General features: G+C 37.2%; 1 protein-coding gene across 9 annotated transcripts in view; it reads left to right on the top strand.

Moving 5' to 3' along the window:
• Positions 1 to 13099, top strand: part of ERBIN (erbb2 interacting protein) — a 119054-nt gene extending 105955 nt beyond the window's left edge. For 4 of the 9 annotated variants that reach the window (XM_017747077.1, XM_017747075.1, XM_017747076.1 and 1 more), the window contains 6 exons: positions 2368 to 2511; positions 3347 to 3478; positions 5218 to 5427; positions 6494 to 6586; positions 7181 to 7255; positions 9899 to 10006. In XM_017747077.1, the coding sequence (XP_017602566.1) occupies positions 2368 to 2511; positions 3347 to 3478; positions 5218 to 5427; positions 6494 to 6586; positions 7181 to 7255; positions 9899 to 10006 (762 nt within the window). Of the gene's footprint in view, positions 1 to 724; positions 933 to 2367; positions 2512 to 3346; positions 3479 to 5217; positions 5428 to 6493; positions 6587 to 7180; positions 7256 to 9898 lie in introns of those variants that run through there. The other 5 variants (XM_017747080.1, XM_017747079.1, XM_017747074.1 and 2 more) reach the window with 4 other exon arrangements.
• The last annotated feature ends 8117 nt before the right edge of the window (positions 13100 to 21216 follow it).

Raw genomic sequence — 21216 nt, 5'->3', positions numbered from 1 at the left:
TTTTGTAGGAAATGTACAACCTTCATCGTTCTCGTGTTGAGAAACAAAATTAATAGGGATGCTGTTCACACTCCAAATGCATCAGTTTCTCTCATCCCAACTAAAAATAGGTAGAGGACAAATACTCTTGTTTTGTCCCTAGGAATCTCTTCTTCTGTTAAACTAAAACTTTCTTACAAGCCCATGTAATTTTAAATAGTGTCTATTTTGTACTGTTAGTACAGCTTCTGGGTTTCTTCTAATTTAGCGTTGAGGTGCTGTGCTCAGGTAGGAAAGGAGAGTAACCATGTTTGCAGTGTTCTCAACTCTTCCCTATATCAACTGCACAATCATTTTTTGTACTTTAGGTAAGAGTCTCTTCCAAGAGAGAAGGTTTTATAAACCCTTGAAAGTTCATACTTCCCAGATTATGTAGTCACCTTGAAATTCCCTTAACTGAAATCTCAGTTTCTGATGTACAAGTTCATACCTCTGTAAATTTTAGGAAAGTTCTCCCTCTCTATTGCAGATCTTAGGTTTTCAATCCTAATCTGGATTGTCACATGTCTTTTGTCACATAGATTGTCACTATGTATTGACCATCTGTTTCGTTCTAAGAAGAATGAATCCAGTGGATCTTGGGGTTTTTATAGTAAGATGGTCTGCTAGAGACACTTTGAAGAGGTAACTTTTTAGTCCCACCATGCATTCCTTCTATTTTTATTAGTCTTTTTGCCACTTACAGAGAATGAAGACGTACAGGAGCCTCTGAGAGATTCCTGTAAGGAGACTTCAGGGAGTTCCCTGTAGCTGTGGGGGAAGACCACCACCTGGTTAATTATAGACACTCTTATGAGAAGAGTAGTGAGAAGATGGTTTGAGGCACTAAGAAGCTAAGGAAAATTGGCTTTGGTATTTTCTCCTGGGTGTTTGGCCTGAAACTTAGAGGAGTGGTAAGCTCAGACTGAATGTCTAGTGAATGTAGATTTAAATGCTAAGAACAGTCTTCCCCTCCCAGGAAAGGGAAAACATCTGCAGACTTGTCTGGAAGCTTGAAAAATCCATTGACTAGAGAACAGTGAAAGGTGTAAAAGAGAAACATGAAGAATGCTCACTATGTCATTGAGACAGAGGTTATCCAAGAGCTTTGGCCAAGATAAAACAAGTATTGTCAGTAAATGCTGTTTCTCCAAGGGAGTTTCCAATGACTGGGCTACCAGACCATCCAGGGAATATGAGTATGCAGAGGCATATGTCTTTTATTATTAAACTAGTTTTAGTTTCACAAGGTGAAGCTAGGACAAAAGACAAGATGTTTGCCTAAGGACTATTTTCAAAATCAGATTAGTATACATAGTCAACAGGCAAATGTCAAAATATATTTATTCATTTAAGAATTGTTACAGTATCTTAGTCAACTTATACCCATTTTGAGCATTTCTTTCTTTAACTTGGAAAAATTAAAAGCTTTAGAGAAAACAACTTTGAATTTGCTGGGTTTTGATGCTTTGTGGTGTATCTTTTGTACAATAGTATTTTTTCATGAGGTTGTCACATTTTCAAGATAACTTTGTTTCATCTATCAGGTGGCCCATGAAAGATTTTCTGTGTCTTCCCTTGTGCTGTCTTTTCATTTTGTTTTGTTCTGGCAGCTACAAAAGACCATGGTGGCAAGATGGTAATGTCTCTTGCTTTCATTTTGTTATCCTTGCCAATATTGCAGGGGTCAGGTTTGCAAGATAATGAAGCTCAAACCCAAACCGCTGTCACATCTGTCCTTGAGGTCATGTTACCTGTTTGATTGCCTGCAGTAGCAGAGGGGTAGTCACAGTTTCTCTCAAGCCTCTTCCTTTAAATGAGGCTTGTTCACATTCTTGAGTGAAGTGTTACTGGAATGCACTGTGGATATTTATCGGCATGGCTATATCAAGAAATTACAGTCACTCAAATCTCTGTGTAAATTTTTATTTTTGCTTTACTAGTAGTGGTGTGGGGGGATGAGACAAAATAGTAAGGGGTAATTAGATTTCCACAGGTGTTTAACTTGACTGCCAGCTTCTCTTCCTACAATGTATTTGATATGTTGCAAATGTAATGAAAACCAGAAAATTTTGATAAACACCTTTGTTGTTTTTTCAGACACATGAATATTTCAATGACTTTATTTACATGTAATTCGGCATGTGAACTACTGATTGCATGCTGATTTACAGTAAATAAAGGTAAATAGGGTCACTGAGTTGTGTTTATACATCACAGTGGTACTGTTCTTGCATGGTTTTTATCTTGCATGACAATGGAATATGTTTGTATTACATGTATAACATGTCTTGTGGTTTATGCATGCTGCACTAATCTCTGTGTTAAATCTGTCCCCTCTTTATTCAGAGCATGCTGTCTCGGTCCTTTAATTCCAATTATGCTGCAGTTAGCAGCTTTCACTATGGCAGCTCTAGGGATCTGCATGGCAGCCAGGGTAGTGTTGCCTTGAGTGTTGCAGACGGAAGAGGTTCTGGTGTGCACATTGTTCGAGTGAGTACCTTCAGGAGGCTATTGCAATATATAGAGGGGGAAAGAATAAACTCTGAGGGGGTCCTTAAATTGATAGAGTTATCCTTTTACATATGCACATTGCTTTAATAAAAAGAATATAATTTATATGCTAGAATATTTTTTTTTAGGCATTAAATATTTTGCCTTCATTTCATATGCCGTAAACTTATTGCAGGGCTTTTCAGTTTAATGTCATGAAGTTCTGTCATGAAGTTTAATGTCATTGAGTTCTTTAACTGGCTTTGTAGATGGTTGAACATAGGTAAAATTGTCTGGTTTCATTGTACCTTTGTGATCAAGAGATTAGCATTCTGAATTTAACCTAGGCTGATAAGGTTTGAACAAAATCTTACTATTCTTCTTCTTCCTCCAAAACAAATTCTGATTATATAAATTGTACTGTTAGATACTGTAGGCATTCAAGAAAATTCATAGTCAGAAAATTTGAGGAAATGAGTTTTTAAATGAGCACCTTGAGTGATATTATGGCATCCATAGTGAGCAGGATAAAGTCGACACAAGACTTCTTGGATCCTTGAATAGTTAGTCCCTAGCATTTGTTGGCTTTTCATATTAATTTATTGCTGATAAAAGACACCTCTCCAGTTGCAAGATTTGTAAATGTCCATCAATATTTTATTGGGTGTATGGTGTCTTGGTTAGTGAGATTTTTTACATAGATAATGTACTAGTTAATCAAAAAAGATAAAGAAAGATAAAACTCTTAAAATGTTTTATCCTGGGCTTCTTTGGAGAATTTTTTAGTTTTAATTATATGAAGACAGTTGTCTTTACTATGTCATTCTGTTTAAAGCATCCCCAGGCGTCTGCTCCAGGAGACCAGTGCCAGGATGAAGTATTCATTTCGGGACAGCAGAATTACTCATCTGCCACGCTTAGTCTCAAAGATATTCCTCCAGACAGCATGAAGAAAACAGCTGTGCAGGTAATTATCTGCATGACACCATGGATAGAATATTATTTGCTATTATTCCTAAGGATGTATTTTTTATTAGTAGTAGAAACTTATGTTGGGATAGCAGTTGGAACTAGGGTTTCTTTCAAATGTAATACCCAGGCTTCAAAGCTGGCATAAATGAAACAGCATCCTCTTTTTGGAAGACAAAACAGTTGACTATATGAAGGAAGATAGTTCTTATGTTTCTTCAGTAGGTGCTTTGAAAGAAGAAATTTGCAACCAAACACGTACTTGCAAGTGAAATTTGGAATATGGCAGATGATTTCAGGAAAGTAATATGAAGCTGATTAAACCTTTTAATGGACAAACTTGAAATCTGCTGTGATGAAATTGTGATAATAAACCAGAATTAGTAGAAGACACTCTGTATTCATCTCTAAGCACCATCTCTGGAGGCGGGTCTTACTACCATGAAGCTAAAAGGATTCTTCTAAATTATTACGATGCAGAAGTGGATTTTATTCTTACACCTTCAGTAATTTCAGTTGCATTTCTACAGACAGTGGGTAGTGGGAACTTGGATAGCTGTGGATACATTTTGCATATATAAACTCTACCTCTGGCAGTGCAACAAAAAAAAGTTTTCCTGTCATACTTTAAGTTTTCAGAAAAGGCAATGGAAAATTGTATAAACTAAATACATATGATCTGTAAATAATATGAACATGTATTATATACACACATTATCATTTCTCAGAATCAGTTTGACATAAACACAACAGGGCAGATTCTGATATGTGTCCATTCACATAGCATGGTTGAAAGTTGAAATTTGCACACTTCCGTTATTTGTAATACTGAGACAGTTTTTTAATATCCTTGTATTCCATAACTAAGGGGATAATGATGGCAGGCAGAAAAAATCTGTAACTCAAGCCTGTAGCATTTTTGGAATCATACAGATGAATCAGTGAGTAATTAGGGTGGATAATAGCATGAGGCATATGGGTGAGGAGGGAAGAAGGCTGCCCATCTCAACACAGAGCTGCACAGCTCAGCAGTAACTCTGGGGTTTCAGTAAAGAAACACTGCTACCTCAGCATCATTCCTGGTGACATGTTTGGAATGCATGCATGTCTTGACAGTTGTGACCTCACTGCTACTTGTCATCATCATACCTACCAAATCAATTACATATGTGTTAACAATAGAGTAATATTTGCTGGAAATACTGCAATTTTGATACTAAAATCTTGAGCTTGGATGCAAATTTGCTCAGGGAGTTTTCTTGTGAAGTGGTCACCATAAGCTGCTTGGAGAGCCTGTAGTCTGCCAGCTGGGCAAGGAGGTGGGGATTTTTATTTTTGTATGATCTATTGGAAATTGTTACAAAATCTCTGAATTTTATGCAGGGAAAGTGCAGACTGTAGTGGTATCAATCACGTGTCAATACCATCAGTTGCACTGCTAGAAAATAATGTTTGGGAAAACTCAGTGAAAAAACAAGTGCTAAAAGCAAAGGCTGTCTAATCTGTACTAGTAAATTAGCATTCAAATTAAGTTTTTGTTTTTCGTATTTGTTCAGTAGATCAGAGCTGATAACTTTAAACAAAATGGATATAATTGTACATGATCCAGAAGAGTAGTTTTAGTAATGTTGCTGAAAATAAGAGCAGTCACATATGAGAAGTATTGAATTAATAAAGCAAGAATTGAGGATTGCTGCTTACAAACTGTATGACCGTGAGTATTCATGTTTTTTTCAGATGCCTTTAACAAATGGACAAATGTGCCAGCCTCAGAGACTTCAGGCAAACTACAGCCAAGTCCATCATCTCCCTCCTCAATCATCAGTTGCAAGGCATCCATCTAGAGAGCAATTAATTGATTATCTGATGTTGAAAGTTGCCCACCAACCTCCCTATACCCAGTCCCAGTGCTCTCCGAGACAAGGTCATGAGTTGGCAAAGCAAGAGGTAAGAGTAAAATCTATCTGACAGATATGACATCTGTCAGTCAGAGACAGTGAATTGTTACATTGTTTTCATTTATTATCCTTTCTCTGTAGATGGTGACAGAAACAATATAGGGATTTATCTCCAGCAGATGTTATCTTAGAGCAATTCTACTCCTCAAATCACACATTCCTTCCAGTTTTGAGAGAAATATGGTAGAATTTTAACAGAATGTACCAGAAACTTAAATTTGCAAACTTTTTTTACTGAGCTAAAAGTTAATTTCTCAACTAAATTTATTTATCTCAACTCATTATTTAGCTAGTAACTGAAGAAAATGCAAAGTCACAGTACAACTTACAGTACTTTCCATCTGGCATGCTTAAAAAACCTGCAAGTCCAGAAATGCGTACCCATAAGCAAAAATCCATAAAAAAGTGTGAGCAATCTGATGCATGCCTAATAATTATCAGTTTTATTTACGATAGACAGATCTGTATATAAGAAATTCTTATACCATTTAATGTCTTTCATTGCAACAGCCTTCTTTCTATATTGAGTTTGAGAAAATCCTGATAACTAGCTTTCCTTCTGTGCTAGAATGAGAATGTCCACTTCCTGTGTAAAATAAGGATTTTTTTCAACTCTTCTAGCAAGAGAAAGAGCACAGAGAGTTGGCTATGTAGAACTTGGAGTGAAAGTAGGAATGTTTGATTTTCAAAATTTATCTAGAGGTAGCAAAAAACCAGGAAGAACAGATTCTTTCACAGGAGCATGTATATTTGCTGGGGGCATTAAAGTAACCTACGTAATATCAAAATATCTCTGAATTTAAAGCCCATGTGGATTATGATTATAATAATAGTGGTATTGGAGTAAAACTTAAGTTACAATGATACATGATGTTGTATTGCCGTCTTGTTCTGCATTAATTTTATGAGATATAATACTCTCTTGAACGACTTTTAAAATTTTTTATTCATTTTAAAGCTTTTGTTCACCTGAATTCCTTGGTAATAATTCCATTACAGTAGCTTTGAATGTAGAGTTTCAGCCAGTTTGTCTAATTTTGGTTGTAATTACTTAGATTCGAGTGAGAGTGGACAAGGATCCAGAACTTGGGTTTAGTATATCAGGAGGAGTTGGTGGTAGAGGAAATCCGTTCAGACCGGAAGATGATGTAAGTATTTTATACTAACACTTCTTAAAAGCCTTCTGATCAATAGTGTTTCTCATGTTCAGCAAAGGGAGAAAAGAAAGTATATATATTTCCCAAACCACTAAACTCCAGGACTGGAAGGGAGAAAACTGGACAAATGATGTGGGAAATCAAGGTTGTAGGTGGTCACAGTGGTCGCATGACAGTATAGAGGATTATTCCAGATGAGTGGTTCTTGCACAGTTCTAGTTAGCAGTTAGCAGATTTGAGATAGTGAATTATGGAGTGTACAATTAGGAATCCTCTTATAAAAGAGACAGTGATTTAGCCTACAGTTGTATTTCTGGTGGTCGATAATTCATCTTGACATATACATCTGCTAAATTAAACCAAGGTGGATTGCAATTTGCGCCTAGGCAACCCTTTAAAGACAATGCTGGATATTCAACATCAGAAAAGGAAGGCAGTCTCCAAAGCCAGAGACCTGTAGAATAGTATTGCATTCTCTTCTACTTAGGATGGAAAATTGAAAAAATGTTTTGGATTACATCTGTTTGATGCTGTCCTGTTATTCATCAATAAGTTGTAAAAATGTTTCCACCTCTGTTTTTCAAGGGCATATTTGTAACCAGAGTGCAGCCAGATGGACCTGCATCTAAGCTGTTACAGCCAGGGGATAAAATAATTCAGGTATTGTAATGACTTAATTAACTAGCCTATGTAATATACCAGTTAGTTTTCAGTTTGCACCCAAGAGCAGAATGTTTCATTTTTAGATAGATTACCTATCTTCACCAGATTTATTCTTATATTCTGGGATGAAGCTTTTCATTTTCTGCCGCCTAACATGACAGTAAGTGACACAGACTGAAGCATGGTGGATCATTTTTTCAAATTCACTTTTCCATTTTTCACACTTCTAAAGACGAAAGAGAAGTGTCAAAAGATGTAAGTTGAGATGGAACATGAGCATTTCATTAGGCTATACTATATCATTCAATTACTGCGTTTGTGGTCATTGACATGCAGTGTTGTGAACACTGTATTGTCTGAACACCAGCACTTGCCCTGGCAGCCACTCTCCACAGTTGCACTCTGCTGTCACATCCCCCTCCGTGCTGCAGCTCCTGCCAGCCTTTGCCGCCTCTCCCCACTGGCAGGCCATACATGTGTGAGTACTGGCCAGAGCTGCCCCTTTGCTTGCTGCTGTCTGCCTGGTCACAGCATGCACCTCCTGGCTGCCCATCTGCTCCTGGCCAGCCAAGCCAGGCATTTCAGGAGCCATGGCTTCTGGACTGCAAGCTGTGTTGTTCCTTTCTCTAGGAAGTCTGTACCTATTCAGACCTTTTCTGGATTAGGTTTTTTAGAAGTTGTCTGATGAGCTCATAAGCTGTTTGGGGTGCGGTCAGGGAAATGAACAATAGGTTCATAGTGCCTTACTTTCTTAACCAAAATGGGCAAACGGGATGTTTGAACATTGTTCTAGCTAGCTACCCTTAAATTGCAGAGCTTGTTAAAAATAATTATTCACCATATCCTGAAAATGTTGGGAGTTGACTCTGCTGCATTTCAGTTTTCTAAAAACAGAACAAACAAAAAGCTCCAAACCAGACCCCCCACTCCCACTAGTATCTCAATTAAACCACAACATCCTGTGAACTGTTTTCTAAAACAAAGCCAGATTGAAAACTCAGCCTAATTCTTCAACTGAAAGATAAAGCCAAAAGGCCCACATGAAAACTGATTTGAGACTAAGTTGTTCAACTAAAAGATGGCTTGTTCTTGAGCACAGTTAATAATCCTGTGCTTGTTCCTCCTCACTGGGGTGAGTGAAGGTCCTAGTTCTCTTACTGATACGGGGATGGTGTTAACCCAGCACCGAGGGTTACTAATACATAACAGGAGCAGGAAGCATGTTAAACCTTTGAAAAAACTGTTAGCACATTTTTTATGTATTTGTAAAGTGGAACATATCTGAAAGGTAACTTCAGTTTTAATGGCTTATTCCTGTCTTTATAAAAGCCATCAAATTCCTTAATGAAGTTTTTTTATGTTGGCACTGCTTGGGTTTTGCTTGTTGTTTAATAAGGAATTTGGTTTGAAAAAGAGCTAAAGGACAAGTTGCATTGGCATGCTTAGACCATCAAAAGCCACTTCATTTCTCATAACTAAGAGTATTTTTTTCTTATAAAACAGCACATTCCTTTTATCTGTGATAATTCCAGTGATGATGTAATGACAGTCCCACTCTGTCTTGTTGCCACTCAGATTTCTATGGATTTTTTTAATGAATATCGTCACTTCCAAAATGCCTTTTCTATGCTTGACTTTGCAGTGTTCTCTGTAAAACATTCAATAGGCATGCATACTATAATGCATGTCTAATACGTATATCTAATAAAAATATTCTACATGACTGCTGACTAGATAATTGCAGGTAAGACTTAAGACTAGGGCTAGGACATTCTGTGCAAATTATGATTTGAAAGGGTTGTTGCCACTTTTGCTCTCTGAACAGTCTACATAAATGTTTCTCTGCATCTCTAGAAAGATTTGAATCCTTGGTTTTATAACAAGTAACAACAGCGAGTGTTCAGTGACGGCATAAGAACTGCAGCTTTCAGCTAAGGCACAGAGAGCACATCCAGTTCTCTGTCACCACATAAGTAGCTCAGGGGAAAAGGTGAGATCCACAGTGGGAAGAAATAACAGTTTAAATGAACAAATTTGTCCTTCTGCAACATTTTGCTGACCAGATTGAGCATGATCTTGCAGTAATGCACTCTGAGAAGTTGAGCTACAGGCATGTTTTCCCTGTCTTTTGTAGGCCACTTGGTCCTGCCTGTGTTTGCCAAGACAAACTTGTCCAAGAATAACATTATTGTTTAGAGTCACAGGCAAATTCAAGTTGGGGATTATCTCAGGATCTAGCACAAAAAAATGGTTCCCAGTGCCATTAATTTTTTTGTCATAGGCCTCAACAGTTTAATTTATCACAGAAGCAAGCCCTTTCTAATATTGTGATACTTAAAATAGAATGTGTAATTGGTAGTACATTTGGTGTGGCTGTATTACGGCTGATGAATTAGATGTCTGATGTTAATAGTTTAAAGTTCGATTTTCTTTTGGTTATTTGCTATATTCTTCCAAGGGTGATGGGGTAGTTTAGTTTTTTGTAGCATGCAGGTACAAATTCAAGTAATCTGGAGTGATTTATTCTCTGCATTCATATAGAAACTTTAAGGCTTAAATAAACTTACATGAAATATGAAACATCTTTTACTAACACGGAATACAAGATTGTCGTTTTCAATTTTAAATATTTCTTCTTAGGCTAATGGATACAGCTTCATCAATATTGATCATGGACAAGCAGTGTCTTTGCTAAAGACTTTTCAGAATGCAGTGGAACTCATCATTGTGCGAGAAGTTTCTTCATAAGTACTGTGGATTGTGGGGATAAACCAACAGAATTCATTGAAGGACTATGGGGAAACGGAATATTTTGCATATTTTTATACATTAAAAGAATTCAAAAAGAATTATGATCAAAATTTGTACAGGAAATACTGAACTTGTGGTTAAAGGGGGAAAAACCACTGTAGAGAACATACAGGAAATAATTTTGGAAATGCATATGGTGAATAAACTTGTTTTTAAGCATTATAGCAATCTAAGGATCACTCCTCCAAGAACAAACCTGTGTTGTTTTTTTGTACAGATGGTAGGTTTATTTTTGGATAATTCATACACATTACTAAACTTTGTGCAAGGCTTTGTGAAGCCTCAGTTGTAGCCAATGGACAGATGGCAGGGCTGTCTGTCCTGTAGCTGTTTATTGCCTTTATTTTTATTCACCAGATATTAATGTGTTACGCTGAACCACTTCTGTAGATACGAACGGGGATATGAAGTGTTGGCTTTGCTATGTGCACATTGTATAGATGAATGGGTAGATGGAAGGTGGTGCTGGTTGGACAGAATAAAGGTCAGGTGAAACAATTATCTGCTATCTAAATCTGGAATCAGGAGAGAAGAAAAAGTGTTTAGTTCTGGAGTGTACGTCTACCAATAGAAAATGCAATAAAAGCTTACGGTGTTGTTTTTTTAGGAAGACTGTAACTACAAATTTGTGATATTATACAGGATTTGTTCTTAATGTAGTCATTGAATATTAATTTGCCACATGTGATTCATGTTTAGTTGTTTTCTTGCATACATTTATTTTTTTCAACTGTACTGTGGAATTGTGCCCAGAGATTTTTCTCTGCTATGGAAATCCCCAATTTTGTGGAAATGGTGATAATTTTATCTTTATAAAAAAGACTCCATTTTAAGCTGACAGATTTTGAAAATGAAACTGAAATGGCCAGTTTTTAAGATTGTTGCCTGTAATATATATTTAAACAGACGCAAATGATGCAGGAAAGGTTACGAAAGACATCTTGATTTTGTTTGGCCTTTGCATTGCCTTGTTAATCAAAAAGGAAACCATACGTATGGAGCTAGGTAACCAAAGCAAGTTTGTGAAACTTTGAGCAGTGATGGAAAATTGCTGTGCTGAGATGGAGAACAAAGGGAGGGTATACTTACAACCCACCAGTTTGTAATGAGGTTTCTTAAAGGGCTGTTCCTACAGGTAACATTAAATGTGAACTAGACACTTCAGAGTCATTAAAGGGTTTCTAATTACATTAATGTAATAGTGATTTACCACAGGCTGCCTTTGTTCCTTATTACTGTATAAAAGGTTCAATTATGCTTCTATTAATTTTGTTTACCAGAAACATTAACTTTATCTTTCTCCTTTGTAATTGAATAGAGACTGCATAGTCTGCAGTGATAATTCATACACGGTTGTTATGGACCAGGGAAAAGTGCCATAGAAGACCGATAACTGTTTTTAATCAGGGCTAATAATTAGCCTATCATTGGAGCAATATTCAATTATTGCAGTTCATTTTTAATTACGTACACATTGGTAGTTTGAGACAGGTATAAGCGCTTTTTTCAACCCAAAAAGTAAATGCTTTTAATAAAACTAGCAAAAACACCAGCTTCCTTTAGTTTTGGGACAATGAGCTGGAAGAGAAAGGAATTATACATAGCTAGCAGTAATAAACAGGCAGTACTTTTTTAATAAGTGAACTCCAATATTATTGCACTTCTTTCAAAGATGTTAACTATTGCTTATTGTACTGTGTATAGTTCTAATAATTTTAATTGAAACCCTTTAACAACTCTTTGTATATTTTAATTCTTTTTAGTTGATTTTCAGTAATATTTACATAGAAAATGATTTTTTTGATAAATTAGCAGAAATGTGCTGTATTTTGATAAAATTCACTTATTTTCTGTGTGCTGTTAATCTCAAAGAATGAGAAACATAGCTATATAATGGCAGGCTTCAGTGTTTAGTTGTTGTTTAGTTTCTATTTTTTTATTGAAAATGCAAAATGTTCACATCACATGTTCATTACTTTTAATCATGTTATTTTTATCACACACTGCCTTTTAATGGGGATACATACAGACAAGTCCTAAATGACCTTGGTCTTCTACAAAACCTGTATCTTTGAGAAGGGAAAAGTCCAAAAAGCAGAACTGATTCTTTACTGATCTTGGACTGACTTTGTATACATTTTGCAGTACATTTAAATATATCACTGAGAAATTATACTGTATTGTATTTTGCTTTAATGGTAACAGAAGTTTTAAATGTTGTTGTGTCACTTAATTTTCAGATTTATGTATCACAGAAAAATTCTACCAAAAACTGTTCGGCTGGTAGAACTATATAAGTAGAGATTTATAGCAAGAAGTTTAGTACTTCTTGTGGAAATACTTGGCCAAAGCTTGTCTTCCGTCAGTTAGCAAATTAATCGTCTAATAAAACATGGATAATGCTGATTTTACTCACTAAATGTTTGAGTTTTCAGTGAATTGAAATGTGTTTGTTTTGTCAGTGTCAGTGTGTGAAGGTAAACATGTCAGATTAAATGATTTTGTGGGGAGTGGGAGAAGGATGTCTCCTGAACTAGTCCAGCCAGGATTCAACAGGAGGAGAGACAATATCGGCACTTTTCATTTTGAATGCATTGTAAACTACATTTTGAATAGAATAAAATCCATCAGCAGCCTAAGTTACTCAGCATGGCAATGAATTGATGCAAACTGTGTTAATTCTTTCTATTCTTAATAGTTCATTAAAGAATCAGTTCAACTGATGTAATGAAAAGATGAAGTCTCCCACGTATTTATTATGTAAATATTTTTTTTTAATTTCTTTTTTGGACAAGTTAAAAAAAAGTGTACATACTTGAAAGCATTCTATCAACACAAACACAGCAATAAGCAACACACAGAATCAAACATGCATTATTATTTTGGTCTTGTTTAGAAATACTCCCTTGTCAACAGCTATGTAATGTTTCTATTGATCAGCATTTATTCAACATTCCAAATTTTTGTATATAGTAAGACTGTTTCTGAGGTAACACATGGAGAATAGATAATAAACTAATGCTCTTTAAAGCTGTGTGAAATTGAATTATTTAAGTACTAGGAAACTCTCCATAACAGTATTTTATTCATCTACAGTTTTTGTAGACCTCAGTAGTCCATCAATATCCATTAGTAAAGTCATATTTGTGTTCCTGGCTCTGTGCATCTCAGTGTCCACGGGTCTGTTCTAGGTGATTTCATTGCAAGACTGGGTTCTTCACAACAAAGAAGTATTTTTGTGAATAACCCCATGTGGTGGGTTGTCCTTGGCTGGATGCCAGGTGCTCACCAAGCTGCTCTATCACTACTCCTTCCCCAGGTGCACAGGAGAGAAAATAAGATGGAAAACAATTTGTAGGTTGAGATAAGGCACTCTACTAAAGCGAAAGTTTCTGCACACACAAGCAAAGAGAAAATAAATAATTTTATTTTCTACTTCTTATCAGCAGGTGAGGTCCAGCCACTTCTGGGAAGCAGGGCATCAGCACGGGTAGCAGTTTCTTTGGAAGGCAAACATCGTAAGAAACAAATGCCTCACCTTCAATCCTCTTCTTAGCTTTTCTATCTGGGCTGACATCATATGGTATGTAACACCCCTTTGGTCTGTTTGGATCAGCTGGCCTATTTGTGTCCCCTCCCAAGATCTTGCTCACCCCCAGCCTACTGATGGGGGGGCAGAATGTTGGGGAGACGGCGCTGGTGCTGTGCCAGTGCTGTCCAGCAGTAGCCACACAGTGGTGTGTTATCAACACCCCTGTAGCCACCAGTGCAAAGCACAGCACTGTGAGGGCTCCTGTGGGGAAATGAGCTCCACCTCAGCCAGACCCACTGCATCCCAGTCTTGCAATGAAATCAGATAGGGCAGTGAGTGGCTTCTGTAACAAAGAGAGGACTTTAGTTGCAAGTTAAGTAGATAGAGAGGGATGCCTAGGTCAATGAGTAGGATTAAAATTAAGAGTATGCTGAAAGCATTCTGAAGAGGTGTACAAGGGTAAAAAGAAATAGGTGGTAAGGAAATTAAAGAGATAGGCACACAATTTCACAGGAGAGCTAAATTCAGCTTTACATCCAGTTTTCTTGGAAATCACACAACAATGCAGTAACACAAATAGTTTAGTCTTTTTTTCCTTGTATATGTGGATTTGATATACCACTATTGCTATGTTCTACTTCTTCTACACAGAAAACTGATTCCCACTGTAAGAGGTTACAGCCCTGATGACCCTGGAGTATTGGGCCCCTTGTTATTTAGGTTTTCTGTATCTGCTCCCTACTTGGACATTATTTCATAACTCAACAGTTTGCTTTTTCATCAAGCATCTGAGAATACTGGCTGTAACTTCTGTTTTTCTGCCTGAAGGCACTTACTCAGAGAGAAAGTGTACTTTTTGGTACGGTATCCTTGCTGCCATGGATTAAATTCAATTTTGGAATGTGTACAGAAGATTCCATTGCAGCATCTAGGAGACTGCCTTGAAACAGGAGCTCTGTTACACTGTTAAAACTGCACTACAAGTAGGAGCCTTACATGCAGTGCTGGAAGCCACCAATTTCCAGCTGTTGCCTTCTACTGGTATTCCCCATGTGGTTCTGCTAGTGACAGACTGCCCAGGTCTGCATTGTGGGGCCCAAGGCTCTTGAAGCAGTAGGGTCTGAGGAGGTCCTATCTCTCCCCAAGCTGCAAAGGTTGCTGACTTCCAAAATTCTTCTCCTTAGCAGCACAGCTCTCCAACAGCAGCACAGATCCTGCACGAAAGGTCATGGGGGGGTCTACATACTCCCTCTGATCCAACAAGCCTCCTCCTAGCACCAGCTAAAGGGTGGGAGCATCACCCATTCCAAGCAGGGGCAGCTGCAACAAAGGCTCCAGGCACCCTGCGTCAAGAGCTGCTGACCACACTCGCTACAAGCCAGAGCTTCCCCAGGCCCACAGCCCTGTGGCCCCCCTTGGCTTGTACCTGACACCTCCTTGCAGTTCAGACCCTCTTCTCTGTGGCATTCCCTGATTTCCAGCTCTTTGCCTTCTTATGTTTGCTTTTCCTGAATACTGTCTATGAGAATGTGACTTGTATTTCAATTCTATTTGAAGTATTTGAACTATTGCTTTGTGTTGGGGATAAGCATTAAGTATGGTAAAAGTAGCACCTGCTTGGCCTAAAGGAAAACATGAAATGAGCACTAAATTCAGTATTTTAAACTACATCAGAAATACTATGCGCAGAATTTTGTGCCTATCAAAGGTAATTTGCAAGTATGGATAAACATTACTGAGCTGTGAAAGATTCAGTTAACATATAGATTGTAAAGCCAGGACACTTTCAGCCCCTCATATTTATATCAATACTGATTAAGAGCTTTAGAGGTGCACTAAGAACACGCAAGAGAGCACGTGACTAGGCTGGTAAGTTTCCTGAGATGGCCAAGAAGAGTTCCTCATGAAAAGTCACATTGCTGAAGTAACAAAGCTTTTCTGCATGGCCCAAATATTAGAGCACCAGGAATTCAACTTCTTATCACAGTAGTCTGCAACATCTGTTTTAGCAGTTGCATAACACAAAGGCAGTATAGCTCTGCACTGCATCCATTTCATGAGGCATGGCTGGATGCTGCAAATGGCTGAAATGTTTATGCTTCAGTATTGTTCAAAGTAATGAAAAAAACTGTGGCAGAATATTCACTCTTGTTTGCCAGATGTGAAAATACTGATTGGGACAAACCTTTCATGGACTGTCTTCTAATAGACAAACTGGTAGCAGATGAACCAGGTGCTCTACAGAGAAATTCTCATTCATCTGCTGATGTTGATGATTTATGAAGGAAACTTTGGAGAAAGAGTGAACAACAAAAAACTAACAAAAAGGGGTAAGAGGTTTCTACTGAATTATAAGTATGCACTTAAAATACAGGATTTGAAAATATTGTGCCACAGCTCTTAACATCAATGTTTTGGCATATTTGATTGATTTTCATCTGCAAGAATTTCCACTTACAACAGAATAATCAACAACTTGTTTTGAATATGGAGAAGGTGGTTTTGCTGGGAATGTTTCCACCAAAAACTACTTCAGCTGAAAGCTGTGGCTTCACTACAGAGAAACTGAGGTTTACTAGTAAATAGTTGGCTGACATAATACTAAGTCGTGGAAAAAATGAAAGAATAATGTAAAATTGTCTCATTTGCTAACTGTCATGAGCAATGACTGATGAGGCTGGAGTTGATGCATGCAAGGGTTAGAAACCATGCTGGAAGCCTCCAAACAGATAAAACACTTGAACAATTTTTTTTTCTGCTGCATTTTAATTTTATGAAAATACACTGCGTGATTTTCTGATCCTGCAGTAAGCGATGTGTGGTGTTTTTTAATTGCAAATGTAGATAATCTATTACAGTTTTAATCATTATGTGCTTATATTTTAAGACATCTAAAGACATCAAAAATTTTTTTTAGCGTTACTATTTACCAAACTCACTTCATGTTGTAATAATGCCTATTTTATGCCACTTTCAAATAAAAGTTGGAAGTAAAACATTAATGTTTATCTGCACCAAGTTATACTGCAGTTTTCAAACTTCATCATTATAAAGGTTTTATTATATTCTTCTGCCTTGAAGAAAAGATCTTGCCCTGCTCCTACAAAATCTGGCTGGAAAGGAGAAGAAATGCACCCCAGTGAATTCCAGAATTTTCTATTCAACACCTTTGAATTACCTTGTTCAGACAGGTTTTGTTGAGATTTAAAAACAGCTTCCCCTTATGTAAAATTACACGCTGTGATTCCCAGCAGGGTAACCTCAGAGCAAAGAAAAAAGGTACTTTTTTCGCTCCAGTGGGCACTTACCCAAACAGTTCCAATTGCATGTCCTGCCACAAAAACAGCAAGTAGCAGATTTCCAAGCAGACACTGAATTTAATTAAAAAAAAAAAAAATTAAAAGCCGAGTTTTTACATTTCCTTTCCCAACACATACATTGTCACACATATGGGTATTAAAAGTTTATCATAAAACTGTTAGTTTATCTACTGATATGTAGACTTTTATATAGCTTTAAAAAAAGGGTTTTCTAAAATCCCCTTTTGAAGAAAAATGCTTCTGTAATCCAAGAAGCGTTGTCTGCAGAACAGATACTGGATTTCATAAGTGACTGAAGAAATGCTGCCCTGAAATGTAACTGGATGAAGAATCTGTTCTCACATGAAGATTCTCAAATCTTAAACCACTTTTGTGCATTTTCCCGGTCTCTCAATGGTGGAGATACTCCTCCTTTGTTAATATGTACTTGGAGATTCAGAGTTAACAACACTATCTCTGTCAGCTAACTCCCTCATCTTATTTTGAAGTAAGTTTAAAAATAATTGTAAGGCAAGAAAAAGTACTCCATCTTTGATACAAGCAATTTTATGGGGAGAAGAATGTCACTGTAAAACATTAGAGTTGCTAATATGACTCTTCTAATGGATAGTGCTATGCTAAATCCTAAATTTTTTCATGTGTTTTGCTATAAAACAGATAAAAAGCAGATGCAGAAATCTCACAGCTGTTTCAGTTTACCAATGCTAACTTTTACAGCTGACTGCCATCCAGAGGCAGGAGGTTTAAACTGGTTTCAGCTGCTTATATTGACCATGTAGCATTCATCTATTAATCTCATTATAGGCAGGATTTTAAGATTTCCAGCTTAACTTTCATCTGGGGAAAACAATTACTACTCTAGAAATTTTATCTGGGAAAAATATTTTTATAATTTTTCTGGGTAGGTATATAAAATTGGTCTTATAATTTCTTTTCAAATAATTTTATATAATTTTGGGGATTACAGATATGGTGGATTGGGGATTACTACACAGATCTAAGAGTTTATTTTCTGTAAGATGTTTTTCTGTTCTACATGAGTCTTCTTTAAAAAACTCCATAAATTATACTAAGGCATACACAAAAACAAGAGCTAATAAACCTGAAAGGTGTAACAATGGGAAGGGGATGAAAGCCAGTTCTTGTACTTGGGAAGCACTGTGTATCTGCTGGAGTTTAAAATAAAGTCTGTTGTCTGTGAAATGTTATGAAGTTAACATTTTCTGGTTAGTCTGTATTTGAAAGTTAGTTTAAGTTAATCTGACGTATGAACATATGTCTGTGAAACTGGAGCCCGTGTCTGAGCAAAAACATAAAATAGGAGTATTATCAGCAGTCAGTTTGTACTGGCAGTCTACTATGAGTAGTAGGAGACTGGCATTTGAAGATTATGCCTCTTGATTAATTCACAAGAGAAAGAACATTCATGTTGTAGAAGAGAAATTGGTTTCCTGTGCTCTGCATCACTAATCTACACAAAACATTGACATTTTGGTTATACAATAAGGAAACTGGTGTAAAGTTACTATGTGTGAAAACAACTTAGGCAGCACAGGCTATACAAATATATTGGCTTTTAGTGGCATTTGAGTACTGCTTTCGAAAGGGCAGTCAGAGAAAAATACTTTAAGGGATTTGTTATGGGACAAAGTAACAAAAGTCTTGAGAAAGTCAAGATAAACAGTATTAGCTGCTCTCCCCTCATTCATGAGCCAGTCATTTCATGGCAGCAGAAGGCTACCAGGTCAGGCACAGTCTTCTCTTTATAAATCCATACTCGCAACTCCCAGTCGTCTTCTTGTCCTTAGCATGTTTTAAAATGGCTGTCAGAGGAATTTGCTCCATCACTTTCCCAGGGATTGAGGTGAGGCTGATTTGCCTCTAATTTTACCAATGCTCCTTCTTCCCATCTGGAATCTAGGGCTGACACCTCCCTCCCCAAACATTATGACTTTGAAAGATCATTAGAGGTGGTCTCACAGGACACTGGCTAGATTCCTGAACATTCAAAGGAACATCCCAACATCCCATCCTGTAATCTTGTGTGTGAACAATTCCTTTCACCTGGTTCTCCTCAGCCATGGGTACATCTTTGCTCGAGCTTTCTCGTTAGTCTCAAGGGCTTTAGATTTCCAGAGGCAAGTTTTACCAGTGCCACAGGAGTGGTTGAACCGGAAATTAAATTTTACTTCTCATCAATTGCTTAAAACTTAGAACTATTTGATTTTTATCAAATAATTTTTAGCTCTGTGGCTAACATTCTTTTTGAAGTCTTTAAGGTTCCATTTAAAGAACGCTAATGAAAGCTTTCTAATGCTTCTTTTACCTCACATGATTTCAGTTCCCTCCCCTTGCACGCTCAGCAAGTCCACCTCTATCAGACCACCTACTGTCTACTTAAAAGGTGACTTCTTGTAATGAAAAAGACTTTTCTCCGAATCCTCTAAAACAGCATTTACTGTAACTTCCTTCGGAATTGCCAATATTCTTCTACTGGTACTTGCAATTAACATTTCCCAGTAAATGCTTTTTAATCCTCATGGGAAGATCACAAATTGGTTAATAGTCACTCTTAACAACTTCACTGCTTTACATGCAGGTAACCTGGAATTTCAGTTTACCTCTAAAAAGCCTGCAGAATGCCTTTGCTAGTTAACCTGACAAGCAAGGTGAAAGAATTTATTTACTGAAGCTTTACTTACATGCACAAATACAGTCACTAACAAGTAAAAACAGGTGAGCAAAATTGAAACTTGTACACATATTAATTTACTTAGATCACAGACAAAGTTTTCTTTAGACCTACAGCAGTGTGTAAGACGCAGGTCTGTTAGCCATTGATTAGAGAGAGGATGTTAGGGCACTGCTTGTATGATTCCCTTTCTGCATGTCTACCCTTTTCTTTTAACTTTTTCTTTCAAAGTAGCTTGGGGGGGTGGTGGGGGGGGTGGTTTATTATATGAAAGGCAGTGCTCTTTAGCCCTTTAAATTTTGAATGGTTTGACTAAAATAGTAATTGTCTGCTTCCAGCCTTTTAGTGGCAGCATGTGTGACCCAAAGCTTTCAGCATTAGATTTTTGGGGGTCTGGGATTGGTTTAATTTTTTTGCCCTATTCTTCCTGAAATAGAAATTCATTTATTTTCCAAGCTAATTTTGTACTCTGGCAGGGACTGACAATTACAAAATTTAAACTGTTTTTGCTTGCTTTATTTTTGGAGAGCAAACCAGTAGTTCAGAATTTCACATGTTACAAGCTTTACCTGAAGAAGGGTATCCCAGTCAGTTCTGACATCACAAGGCTTTTCTTTGTGAATTTCAGAGTTCATTTTTAATTCGGACCCTCCACTGAGAGATGCAAGGAGAAAGGATAAAAATATTCAAAGCAGCAATAGCTTCTACATCTCTGCTAACCATCTTTGGATAAGATGTACTAGTGAAAACATAAGAAAACTTTAGGTAAGGTTCCTATTATAGAATAATAATATCAGTTTCATTTTCCACAATATACAACAAAATATCTGGAAGCTTCTCTCAAGATAATTAGAGGCTACCAGAATGGCTGAAAGGATTTAAGTCTTGTACTTTTGGAATATGGATTTCATTTAGAAAGAGAGAATGAGTGCACTGATAACAATTTTGAAATAAGTCCTATCTGAAACATATTCATGAACGTTATTAAATAAAATACATCTCTGACAATTGCTTGGAATTACACTTCTGTAATGTACTGAGCATTAATAAAGGAAGCACTACCCAGACTTATCTATGGAGATTCTGTAACAATTGACCTACTTGCTCAGGGAACTGTCACAAATTTGCACTGTTTTTCATCCCAGATAGCTTCAAAAATACTTAAATCTCTTCTCAGCTCATGCTCGGGGAATGGAAAGTCTTATGAACAGCCTGAAGCCTTAAACCTTTCAGTGCCAAGATGCACACCTGTTATCACTAGAGAAGACTGCAGTTTGATCCTTAATAGTGATCACCCACACACGAAGCGCTCAGCCTCATTTTCTCCAGCCAATATAATTTCTAAGGAGAACTTGAACTACAACTGCAGGCAACATCAATTTCATTGGGATAGATTTGCAGTCAATTTGTAACAGAACCATTTACAACCCGTTCTATTACAAGCCCTTCCTGCTTAGACATAGGCTGTGTTCAAAGGCTTATTCCCTAGGGTGATTAAACTTTTACTGAACTTGGCCACCAAACGCGCATTTAAACGGGAAATCGCATTTCTCTCCGCGGCCTCGCCCCTGAAGGGCCCGAGCCGCCCACAGGCTCGCCAGGG

This window comes from Corvus brachyrhynchos, unplaced genomic scaffold (genome assembly GCF_000691975.1).
Source record: "Corvus brachyrhynchos isolate BGI_N302 unplaced genomic scaffold, ASM69197v1 scaffold131, whole genome shotgun sequence".
NCBI classification, from domain to species: domain Eukaryota; kingdom Metazoa; phylum Chordata; class Aves; order Passeriformes; family Corvidae; genus Corvus; species Corvus brachyrhynchos.
The sequence above is the reverse complement of the archived record's forward strand: the minus strand, read 5'-3'. Positions and strand labels throughout refer to the sequence as shown.